General features: G+C 38.5%; 1 protein-coding gene across 2 annotated transcripts in view; it reads left to right on the top strand.

Annotated features, from left to right (window-relative positions):
- ntrk3b (neurotrophic tyrosine kinase, receptor, type 3b) overlaps window positions 1-13,349 on the top strand; it is a 290,494-nt gene that overhangs the window by 237,096 nt on the left and 40,049 nt on the right. For both annotated transcript variants that reach the window (XM_072465473.1, XM_072465472.1), the window contains exons 12-13: window positions 5,400-5,530; window positions 12,549-12,721. In XM_072465473.1, coding sequence (XP_072321574.1) covers window positions 5,400-5,530; window positions 12,549-12,721 — 304 coding nt within the window. The remainder of the gene's footprint in view (window positions 1-5,399; window positions 5,531-12,548; window positions 12,722-13,349) is intronic.

Raw genomic sequence — 13,349 nt, 5'->3', positions numbered from 1 at the left:
AAGTGATAGATTTAGGCCACATCATTTTCCACCAGAAAATAGAAAATGTTTTTGACAACTCTTCCTCTTCAATATCCTTTTGACAATTTTCTCCTTTTGGATACCGTTTCTGTGAGTAATGGCTTAAAAAGACTTTGCATCTTTCTCGTTCATTGACAACTAATTTTCCACATTATATATTTTCATATATTTACACCCATATTTCATGTATTTATGTATGTGCCATTACTGTGTTCATGTTTACATAGTGGTTTATTACAAAGATATACAGTAAAAAACATTACACAATCATGATAATTAAGATTTTTTTTTTTAAATGGGACGTCCCTGAAGCTGTCCTTAGATTGTAGGTGGTTATTTATGGGGTTTATTGCACATTATTGCACTTATGAATCAAAACTACACAGTGTTTGTTGCTCTAAATGAAATGTTGTTGTGACAATGATAATCATCTTGATTTGGGCATGTTTGTTATGGTTTATAATGTTATGTAATGCATAAATATGTCAAATAGTAAAAGTAATTCAGGCTGGATTAGAAAACCTCGCATATAGTGTTCTGTGCCATAGAAGTGTGAAGCTGATTAAAGGAAGCTTAGCATGCATGATTACTAACCATGATTAAACGTAAAAGTGCCCTTTATATGGCGGTTTTAGAGTTGTCCGTGTCTTCCAGGTATAGGTTTCGTAGCAAAAGTAAATGTCATCCTGTCAGATGGACAATATTATTTTAGTTTTTTGAGTGAATATTTTGCCACACAACCGAGTAGTTTTTTCTGTTCTCTGATGGGAAACTGGTATGTCAATGTATTCACTCTTAAAGAAACATGTGTCCTGTTAACAGAATTACATTTTCTTTTGCCATGTAAAGTTGTCAAAAAATCTATACCTAGATAATAATCATATGAGTATCAATACTGTAAAGGCCAAAGATTGGTCTTTCATTATTAGATTAATATTGTTTTGTGTTTATTGTCTATTGTATAAAAAGTGTGTTTTCATCATCATTGTGGTATTGATAACGGTATACTGTTTTAAGCTTTTTCCTTTGCTCATTTTACATTTCTGTATCATGACAAGACTGCAACAATAGTCTTCTAAGATTAAATTATCCTTCAAAAAAAATAGATTGTGTCCCTTTAAGAGTAGCCGTGGGTACAAGCTCCTGTTTGTACAGTCGTGTGTCACCCACTGGTAGAACACGCACACCTGCCAGCTGCACCCTGCAGAACCGCCTATATCACCAAGTGCAATTTTAATTAAAGAAGCAGATGGGCAGATTTTCCACTTAGTTTGCTTGTCTTGTGTTGGTGATGATGATTCAAATGAAATGAATGCTCCTCTGCATAATTAGTTGTCTCAGTGCTGCCATATCTACAGCAAACAGTGAAAAAACAAAGCCAAGGACGGTTGAGTCACTGCAACAAAAGACGTCAATGCAATTCTTGTTTTCAGCTTTTCTCTATGGCCTATAGATGAAAATGAAAGAGTTTTCATACATTTGCAATAGCTGTTATGTTTGAAGTGATAAATTCAATGTTCACTTCTTTGACTCTGTTTGAAAACCATGTAAGGACTTTTCACAGTGAGCTGATTGGAGTTTGGTCAGTGAGTCTTAAGGTCAAGATGGCTAAAAAAGAGAAGCAACGGGGGCGTCATATTCGTTTGTGTTGATTGCTATAAAGCTGAAAAGGGTAGAAAAAAGCACAAGAAAATGTCTCTGTAACATCAAGATGAGAAACAAATTGGCATTAGAAATTGGATGTTCAACAAGCATTGCCAAAAGATGGAATCGATTATTAATGTACAGCAGACTTTGTTTTGGAAAAGCACAATAATTTTTGGAAAAAGAACAAGGAAATGCAAGATTATTTGTGGCGCACACGTTGTACAAGAGTACTCCAAAAGGCTTTACAGAACAATACAAAAAAAACATTAAAATCACAAAACAAATAAAAACATAAATAATCATTGTAAAATTAATTTTAAAAGAGAAGAGTGAAAGAACTTTCTTTTAATTTAGCGACAGTGTCATTTTTACAATTTGCGTTTTCGGCAGGAATTAAGTAAATACATGGTATAAAACCGTATTATTATGTTTTAGTTTATTTTTTCATATTCATATTTACTTTTATCATATTCTGTGCAGCTGTCATTCAAGGTACATTTGTTTTCTAAGATTGAAAAAATGAAATAAAAGATTCTTGTTTCACCAGTTTAATGAAAACAACACTTCACATTGGACCAGGTTACATTTCCTGCAGTTAAACATTTGTGCTCTTGCTGTAACTGGACTGATCCAAAGTACTTTATCGCTTGTCTCTGTATAATAGTGTAAATATTACGTACCAGGGTGAGTTGGATTTGCCAGAAACGTTGTATTAATTGAGAATTGGGTAATTAGATGTTTATTTTTCTCCTCTACTCCTTCCTAATTATACAAAACATTAGCTTTGGTTTTCACTTTCCTTTTCGGCCTGGCAGGTCCAACGTCTTGACAACGTCTGCTGAAAAGATGCAACTAATTATCGGGACAAAAACTCTACCGCAGGAAACTTTCCTCTGGCTTTTAAGCATGTCTACAATGGAAGTGCTTTAACAGAAATAGTTTTGCTCACTTCTTGTTAAAAATACGATCTGTGTTTTTCTGTTCTCCCACTGTGCAAAGCCAAAAGCCAGATAAGATTTTCTATCTACAGGTCCAGTGTCGTCTTGTGTGCTTATTTGTGCTTCCTGAGACTCAGAACCACTTGAACCCAGATGTAACCCAGTATTCTCTTTTAAGTCAGATTAAACATTCTCTGCACCATCTAATGACGCTGACTGCTCCCTGAAAGTATTTTTTTCATCTCAGCGGGGATTCTGTCTCACATTTTGTATTAAGAGAAATATTCAAATATTCACTATTAAATCGGATGGAAAGTGTTAGACGTCTTGTGCATCATTTGGTACACATGGACTGCTGGTAATCCACTGTGATTGCATTGCCACTCTCCATGGTCCCTCTATGGTAACGGAATCTAAAGTAGGGTTCAGCCACACAACAAACAGTGGAGGATATTTTTTTGTCGTTGTTGATTGACAAAATGAATTACTCACAAATACATTTTATGTCATACAATTCGATCTTGGAAACAAAAAACATAAAGTTGTGTCACTCTTTGTAATATCAGCATATTAGTAATGTACATGTGTGTGTACATTTGACCCTATTTGGGGTCAATCAGACATATTGGAGTCGACGTCACTAGGGCAAGACCATTACCAATCAATGATCGATATCTCCAAAATGGAACACGCACAACAGTTTGACATCAACTTTACACAGATGGTAAACCACTATTGTAGCCACAGCTGCCGGCAATACTAGCTCCTCAGACCAGTACTTTCAGATACATAATGGCTTCAAAATTGCATTTAAAAATCAGGTTTGTTTATTTCATTTAAATTTTGCATTTCATTTATGCAAAATTGACAAGTTCATTTGTTATTTATCATTTAGATCAAAATCAAAATTCGCATTTAGTGCTTTCCTCATTGATTTGGCTGAAATTTGCCATCTTTCTTTCCTTTTTCCTCATTAGCAGCTATGTTTGTTTGGATACAAATGGACCTCATGTGTCTCTGATTGGCTAACCCGTTTGTCAGTCACGCCCATCTGAACTCTGGGACCTTTGTACAGTATATAGAAAGAGCTGGAAACAAAAAGTATATATATTTCTTTTATTCAGTTAGTATCCTACTTTATGCTCACAGTGATTTGCTTGCAGGCAGACTTTGACTTTTCCACCTGGCACCTGCTATGCCTTCACTAAAATATATTTATATAATTCACAGTAGGTTGCCATATTGTTTTTCACGGCTTCATATTCTTCTAAGTCTCTCTCTCTTCAGTCTCTGCAGAAGGAATCCTAACTTTTTGTACCATTGTTCAGCTTTGGGATTTTTACTTTAACTTACCGCGCATTTGCCTCAAAAGAACGATAATGAGTTAAGTTAGTGAGTGCAGACAACAGCTTTTCCCCTCTCTTAAAATGTATAATCAGAAAACTTTACAACTATGATTACGTGCAAGTGCAAAGTAAAGTAATCAGTCACTCGAATTGTGAGCAAAAGCCTGTGTTTTGGCTAAAGTCATTACATTTAAGTGCATCCAGGCCCATCTGCATAAATAAGTGTTTTCTCTGCTCAAGTATATTAAATCTTAATCAGATGCTCACTAATGTCCACTGTCCAAATGTGCTGTGTCTGCTGGAAAATGTACGATCATTATGGCCATTGTGCTCCAGTCACAAAATATATCAGTGAATGGAAAGAGTTGTGCAGGAAATTGAATTCATTAAATTCAAACACACTCATAGAAAAGTTTGTATCTTTTATGTGAAAAATACCATGGTAACTGAATTTGGTGCTTCTCTCTCGTCTCTATGGAGAGGTTATTGCTCTTCTCGGAATGTTCCACAGTATGGCTTTTTTGTCTTTATTTATCTTTTTTATTAAATACATTTTTATTTAAAAGCTGAAAAAATAACCATGAAAAGGACAAAAGAAAAACATATATACTCAATTTTTGTACATAAACAGTGGGTATCTTAGCTTAATTTATAATTCAAACCACTGAGTTATAATATATGTTAGAGAGAACAATATCCAGGGCCAGCACCTCTAATATGCAGCTGGACTTTTTAATCATCATTTTGTGATAAATACTGTTGTGTCTTTAATCTAATGTTCTACCAAACTAATGTGAAAAAATCTTGAAAAAACATACTTAAAATTTTAGGTAATGCATTCTTCATTTATAGAAATGGTCAGAGTTTGCATAAGGACCAGTGCAGTGTTTTTAGGGTGATTATTAATGTTCATAACAGACATAACATTTTGCATTACACAAGCATGTATAATAATTGTAGATTTTAATATACAGTTCTTAATTGTAAACATTTTAGATGGGAAATAGTACAGCCAGTATAGAGAGTATGTTTTGATCTCCCTCGATATTGTAGTTATGTAAGTGTTCACCTGTATTTAATCAAGCAACATTCAGGTCAACATGAGTTTTTCTTTCGCAGCAGCACAATCTTCATAGTAAATCATAAATAGTTGCATTTTTTAAGATAGAGCAAAGAAAAAAAACACTTCAAAGTTTCAATTCAGAAAGCTTATACTCACACAGTATAATAAAGTATAATAGTACTTAAAGGTGAAAGGTTTACTGAATCTACACATACCTCAGTTTTCTTGTGCACTTGACCTTTGTCACAATAACCATATCTTACCGAGGAATCCTTCAAGCTTGAAAATATTCTCATAACACGTTGAGCAAATTCCTGTCGATAAAAACCCAGCCAAGTCACATTTTGCAGTAACACCTCGTCATTGTGCGTGTGTTTTTTCCAGTGGTGCAGCACATAAAGCGCAGAGACATCATCCTGAAGAGGGAGCTGGGCGAGGGCGCCTTCGGAAAAGTCTTTCTGGCCGAATGCTACAACCTCAGCCCCACCAAGGACAAGATGCTGGTGGCCGTCAAGGTACGTTTCCTTCTGACTGTCTCCTCTGCGCGCCGCCCGTGCTATAAACCCACTTACAAACACCTTACGTTCAGGATTTATTAATAGAGCGTAAGTGAATTTGGGGCAGTGTCGGGCCGTTAATGGGGAACTGGACGAACGCCAATAGACTTCCTCCGCTCTTAGCAATTCTAAAACTCGGGGGTGCAGTCAAAAAGGTTCATTATGGCAGCTTATTATGGCGTTCTTGATGTGGTTTGAACTTGTACTGAATATGGCTGGTGCCATATCATACAAAGACAGTTAAGGTGCATCAGTGGTGGAAAGTTCTCGAGTTTGTAGGTTAAGTAAATGTATAGATACAGGGGAAAAAATACAGACTTAAGTAAAAGTATCAAACAAACAAGATGTACTTAAGTAAATGTCAAGTATTAGTTGAAAAGCGTCTCTTGTAGGGTTAAAAGGAAATGCATTTAACACAGATTTGAGAACTGTTAAAGGGTAAAATGTTAAGATCTTGATAAAGAATTGTGTTGATTTTTGGTGAACTGAATCGCTTGAATCATTAACTTCATTTGTCAATTCAATTTTATTTGTGAAAACCCACTTTTTAACCCAAAATCTTTAGGATTTATGTCACTTTGACCATTTTAGTCTCAAAACCCACAGAACTGCTTTAATTTCCAGTCCACTTAAAAAAATGTAGTGGAGAAAGTACAGATACCTGCTCTCAAATGTAACAGTAAAGCAAAAGTAAAAAGTAAAATCTGAATAAAGTACAGATCCCTCAAAATTCACATATAAAGTACTTTTGAAGCTTGAGGTATCTGTACTTGGCTATTTTCTTATGATAAGATAAGATAAGATATTCCTTTATTGTCCACACATGGGGAAATTTCTTTGTTGCAACGCAGACACGTACAGATACAGAGGAAAAGGACAGATAACTTATAGGAAGTTTAAAAAAACAAAACACTCTTCATGCATTTATTTCGCAGTACCACTCATGACAATACACACATGACCCATTTATAATAATCACTTAGCATAAATTATTCTCTGATTGTATACAATCTACATATGTTAAGCCCATTATCACCACCTGCTTAATACTATTGGTCATAGTTTAAAAAAAAATCAGAGACACCCTTCCTTCTTGGTTCTGTTTCCCTTTTGTCCCTTTTGTCCTGCTTTTTGGCTCTCTTCACTTTGTTAAGAGCCCAAGCCGGGGCATCCACAGGCTGAAAGAGCATTCCAGATGTGTTTTTCCTCTTTCCTCTTGCCCTCTGAGCTGGTGGGCACTTCTGAGCTGGTGGGCACTTCTGAGCTGGTGGGCACTTCTGAGCTGGTGGGCACTTCTGAGCTGGTGGGCACTTCTTGCCCTCTGAGCTGGTGGGCACTTCTTGCCCTCTGAGCTGGTGGGCACTTCTGAGCTGGTGGGCACTTCTGAGCTGGTGGGCACTTCTTGCCCTCTGAGCTGGTGGGCACTTCTTGCCCTCTGAGCTGGTGGGCACTTCTGAGCTGGTGGGCACTTCTTGCCCTCTGAGCTGGTGGGCACTTCTGAGCTGGTGGGCACTTCTTGCCCTCTGAGCTGGTGGGCACTTCTGAGCTGGTGGGCACTTCTTGCCCTCTGAGCTGGTGGGCACTCCTGAGCTGGTGGGCACTTCTTGCCCTCTGAGCTGGTGGGCACTTCTTGCCCTCTGAGCTGGTGGGCACTTCTTGCCCTCTGAGCTGGTGGGCACTTCTGAGCTGGTGGGCACTTCTTGCCCTCTGAGCTGGTGGGCACTTCTGAGCTGGTGGGCACTTCTTGCCCTCTGAGCTGGTGGGCACTTCTGAGCTGGTGGGCACTTCTTGCCCTCTGAGCTGGTGGGCACTTCTTGCCCTCTGAGCTGGTGGGCACTTCTTATGCTCTTTGTTGTAAAGTTCTGATCACTCCCAGCTTATGCTATCGTGGGTGGTTAGAGCCAAAGAGCAAGTTCTGATCCGTGTGTGTAGATTTCCTTTATACTCCTATATACTTCTATTTGGAGCTTTCCGGCCTCTCCTCTGAGAATGGAACAATCAAGAAGGCAAAGCACCACGTTCCCTGGATGAGACAATTGTGACAATCAAGAAACAAGATGCTGCGGAGAACCGTTTGGCCTTTCTTTCGGAGTAGCAGTTCCCAGATTCGCAGATTGAGAATGACTCTTGGACGAGAGTCAATACGTCCAGAGTCCAGACGATACAACGACATGTTTTCTACAATGGAACACTCCTGGACCAATTATTGGTCATAATTTGCACCTTTATAACCCTTTGCTTCCAATGGAGTCCTACTGAAAATAACTGCTGCTAGACCAATGGTATCTATCATTTTATTATTGATTTAAAGTTGTTTTTGTTCTCCGGTGACCCTATATAATCATTATGCTTGCTTACAAGTTCTGATTTATTGCAAAAACATTTTAAATAATAACTGCATTTGCTTCACTATTAATGGCAGTCACTTTTTTGATCCGATAAATGGAAATATCACAAATTTCCAACTCTTTCTCGTTAGTAAGAACTTTGAACACGCCATCCATTAGGTAAACGAAGCATTCATTTCAACATAATTATGATCCATATTTAAATAGAAGCCATTATAACTACTTAAAATTTCTATTTACACATTTAACACCTGTCCCTCTGACGTCTATATAGAACCGGTTATTACCTTCACAAGCTTTCAAGGTTTAACGTTTGACAAACAGCGTCGCCTCCTAACGTGTTGTTTTCTCTGACACTAATGCATTTGAAACCACTGCTTTTGTCTGACAGCCCTAATGCCCTAATTGCATGGATGGAAAAGATACATGTTACTTTTTATAGTATACTTCAACTATAGTGTTAAAGGGCAAGTCAGCCATTGTTTAATTGCACTTCTATTATATTCATTTGCCTTGGTAATGTATTCTACACAGCCTTAATACTCCTGACAGGCACAATCGATTAGAATGACGCATCGGCCACTTATCTGTTAAAGGTCTGCTGTAGCCTGCTTTAAGGTGTACTGTGTAACATTTCTGGCGCCACAGTATGACATTAAACGTATGTGGCATCTCAGCTGCTTGTCTCCATAGAGATAAATATGTTAATTGCCAGTTTTGCATGAAAATAACTGTACATTTTAATGGAAAAAACCCTCCAATAGTGCACCTGGGTAGTATTAAAAATGTATTTGTGTGATTTTAACTTTGTATAACCATGGAATTGTGCAGGTGACTGTAGCTTTAAGTAAAAAAGCAATTATGACCACCTATCTTCTCTGTCTAAAATCTTAAGTATATTTTCTGACCCTTATGCACCTCCATAAAAACACATTTCCAAGTCACTGCCTCTGCCTACATTTCCAAATTGGGTGCGCTCACAATTTCCTGCAGGATGTAATATTTCTTACGTCCAGCCCTGGCCTGTGCCGTTAAGCTGGGTCGCTCTGCACAGGACGCTGCAGAATCAGCACATTTTTTTCCCAGTAAAAGAAGAGCTCTGACCTTCACGACACGAGAATACTCTGACCTGGTTGTCCTTTTATTTTCGGAGGATATCTTTCATCTTCCAAAGAGCATGACTGTGTTCCGCGCATTTCCTGTTCCCGTCCGATGGCAAAAACACAACGCGGGCTCCTGCGCTTTCTCCTCTTCACATGTTCCAATCGGTGTTATGGCATTAGTCGGCGGGGGCGATCTAAAATTCTCCTTAAAGGTCAACAAAAGGAAAATTCATTGCGGCATTTCCCCTCAATTTATTGCCCCGAGAGCACTTGGAGGTATTGTTTTGGAGGGATGCCCAGACAGCGAACGTTTCCTTAAGAGTGCACTTTGATTTGGTAATAGAATTTTATGGCTGCTGTACCTGCCCTGCTGTTCATCTCACGCACCTCCAGCAGTCGTCACAGGGCACAGCGCACGGCCACAAGTGGGTCCGCATTACCTACGCATTTACATCGCCTGGAATGAAAAATACATTCGACAAATAGGTTTTACACTTTTACTACGTTTTACTTGGCTTTTAAACTAGTACGTATAAAGATAACTAATAAGGGCAAAGCAATATATTGGCTGGTCCACGTAATACACAGATACTCTCAGTAGTTGATGATGTAGTTGTAGTGGGTTTTGGTAATAGTAGAAGTGGTACTTGATGTAGAAGTAGTGGTCTTCGCAGTAGCAGTAGTGGCAGGAATAGTTTTAGGAGTAGTTCTTGTTGTAGTTGTAGGTACTTGAAGTAGAAGTAGAAGTTGTAGCAGTAGCAGTAGTGGCAGGAATAGTTTTAGGAGTAGTTCTTGTTGTAGTTGTAGGTACTTGAAGTAGAAGTTGTAGCAGTAGCAGTAGTGGCAGGAATAGTTTTAGGAGTAGTTCTTGATGTAGTTGTAGGTACTTGAAGTAGAAGTAGTAGGAGTAGCAGTGGTTTTAGGAGTAGTTGGTTGTTGATGTAGGGGATGTAAGATAAGATGGGATAAGATAAGAAAAGGAAAGCTTTATTTGTAGAATAGAAACATTAAACACGCAGTAAAAAACAAGATTAAATACTTCAACAATACAGTGTACTTAAATCAAACACACTGTGCAGGTATTTGTTGTAATGGAAGATGCAGCTCAGTTTTATAATATAGGACTTTGAGAATGTTGTGACCATTGACCACAATTTGTCATTTTGAAATCAAACTGTCTAAATGATAAAGTAGTTAACAATACAGTTACAATAATAAATAAGTTGTTATTAACAGCCAGATATAAAAGCTTTTATATTCAGGGTTACTTACTAGTCCTATAGAATGAACTTGTTTTTACTTCTAACATGGTCACAATTAAAATTTTTTAGTTTATATGTTTATATTGTGATATGAATAGTTGTGATTATTGATAAACCGAATAATCTTGACATCCATTATCCATATTTGTGTTTAGCGTTTAAGTTTTGCTGATCTAAACCGGACATGTACATATAGTAATGCATACAGTACATCCCAGTATTTAGTGCCTTGCCTTGCCTCACAGGAACAATTTCCCCAATGGTTATATTGGTCAACACTATCTTTTTACTTGAGCTTCTCTAGCCAACTCTGCGCATGAGAAACACATCTCTGCTCAGAAAGTAGACCTCCAGGTCAAATGGATTATGTTGTATTTTCTGTCACTAATAGGTGTCACCAGTCCAGTTGCTTCTTCAATGGGAGGTGCCATGAACCATGTTTGCTCTGATTCCATTTCGCCCATGTTTTTGTCTGATGCCCGCGGCACCGATTGGCGCCTTATCGAGATGTTGCTGTTTACTCCACATCAAAGCGGACCCGGCATGATCAGTTTCTCAATCATATCAGAGAGTTAGCTCACAAGCCACTGTATCCCGTCTCATGTAACACACTATTTACCATCTGAATATTCCACGCGTCTTTGCATGGCTTTGTGTCAGATTTATAAATGAGCTGGATAGATAAGAAGGGTGCGATGCGTAAATGGAGATGTAAAGAGTGTGAAGGATTTTTCAAGGCAGGGGGACGTTTGAAAGTCGGCTATGGGCATGTCCATATTCTACTCAGCATTTTCTATTTGATCATCCAAGCTTTCCCTGTTTAAAATTCAAAACTGTTTTAATGCTAGGACATTTCAAACACAGATATATATATATATATATATATATATATATATATATATATATATAGCCATTACGAGACAACTTTGAACACGCAATCGTTTTCTCCCCCAAGAAGTCGGATCTTAGGATTTGATAACTTGTTAAGAGGTAAAATTTGACCTCATGCGCAAAGAAAGTAAAGAATGCGAAGCGTGTACCTAAAGATAAACCGCTCACAGATGGGCAAACATGCAAACACAGACATCTGAGAATCAAACTCTCTCTGGAGCTTTTCTGCCTCCGCCACAAAGGTGTTAAGCTTGCTGTCGCCACTAATAAATATGTATAACTTTTCCCGGAATGTAGAAAATGGGACATGTCGCATTCATACAGCGCATTGAATGCCACACCTCCACGCTCCATCGCGTCCTATGAACGTCCAGCCCTTTTCTTTTAAACTTTCTCCTCAACGGCCCACCTCCACTCGCCTCCTCATCTTCCTCCCCTGCTTTCCTTGCTCCTTCCTTCCTTCCCTCACCACTACCAGTGTCCAGGCTCTCCTTGCCGTGCCCATCATTTCTTTCACTGAGCACCAAAGACGTTTCACACACAATAAAGCTTTTCTAATTCCCCGTTCTTTGTCGTGGTCCTTCCAGGTCGATTTAGAAAAGCATATACCGTATTTTCCAGACTATAAGTTGCACCTTTTTTCATAGTTTTGGCCGGGGTGCGACTTGTACTTACATTTATGATTATATACTTATACTCCGGAGTATAAGTATATAATCTTATATACTTATATGTGATAATATTGTTATTTTCACACTTGCAACCGCATTTCATACTAAACTTACTCAACAGTGCAAAATGTTTTTTTCTTCTATATTATGCATTTTTTGGCTGGTGCGACTTATACTCCAGCGCGACTTATAGTCCGGAAAATACGGTACTCCTTGGCCCTATATTTTGTACGTATGTGCTGCTTTTATAGGACAATAGTTCAGTATTGATCGCTTGATACGTGTCCCGTGATCAAGATCAAGTGATATCAACGCGTTTAGATACAGGATGTACAGTACCTCTACTTTGTCAACACAATTAGAACACAAATGGTGTAAAAGAGAGCAGCAAGCGTTTTCAAAGTCTGCCAAAATGATTCCTTTAGAAGTTCCAAAAAACGAAAGAGCGATCAGATGGTTTGCCGATATTATTTTGCCTCCCTATTTCCCTCCCGCTTACTAGTAAACCATTGTGTTTGTCCTCGGCTTACAGGCACATTTCGCAAGTGCCAGGGATACTTCCAGTACCTGATAAGCCATTGTTTTCTCTGCCTTTGAATGGATGTTTCACTATTGTCTGCAGATTACAGCTCGTGAAATGGGCCTCGCTGTTTTGTCTTTGTTTGAAAAAAAATAAACTAAATGATTTGCCGTTTCACCAGACGCTGAAGGATCCAAACCTGTCCGCGAGGAAAGACTTCCAAAGGGAGGCCGAGCTGCTGACCAACCTGCAGCACGACCACATCGTCACGTTCTACGGCGTGTGTGTGGACGGAGACCCGCTCATCATGGTGTTCGAGTACATGAAGCACGGGGACCTCAACAAGTTCCTCAGGTCAGTGCAGCGACCGGGGCCGGAGCAAGGACGCGATTTCTGTTACTTAAGTAAAAGTACAGGCAAACAAGCGAAACATACTCGAGTGTAAGTAGCACATACAAAATCTACTTTGGTGAGTGTAAAAAGTCAAATATTTCACTGATATTTTACGAACTGTTTAGTGTTAAATGTGTTGATTTTGATTAAGAATAGTGCTTTTTTTTGGTCGACAGTTGTACTTTCTAGTTACAGTTAAAAATGTAGTGGAGTAGAAAGTAAAACGTATCCAATTACAGATACCCACATATTTTAAGTGCAGTATATATATATATTTTTGTTCAACAGCTACTTTTAATTGTGATGTTGCGTTCTGATACAATCAAAAGGCTTTTTTTCATCTGCAGTTACAATCACTTACGGGTCGCTCTGCTTAGACCATGTTTGTGTCTTAATAATAATACATTGGATTTATTTTGCGCATTATTCAGACAGCACGACATATTGCGTTAGAACGACTTGTGGAATTATCAGCGGTCCGAGTGCTGACCAAGACCCAATTCTATTTATCGTCCCAGATCAGAGAGACTGGGCATTGTTGAGGCGGTATGGCCACAACCACTGTGTCTATCACTGTGGTTCGCAGTGG

Source organism: Eucyclogobius newberryi, unplaced genomic scaffold (assembly GCF_026437365.1).
Source record: "Eucyclogobius newberryi isolate DKJ021-1_F unplaced genomic scaffold, fEucNew1.0.hap1 SCAF_5, whole genome shotgun sequence".
In the NCBI taxonomy this organism is placed as follows: domain Eukaryota; kingdom Metazoa; phylum Chordata; class Actinopteri; order Gobiiformes; family Gobiidae; genus Eucyclogobius; species Eucyclogobius newberryi.
This window is presented reverse-complemented; position numbering and strand designations above follow the sequence as displayed.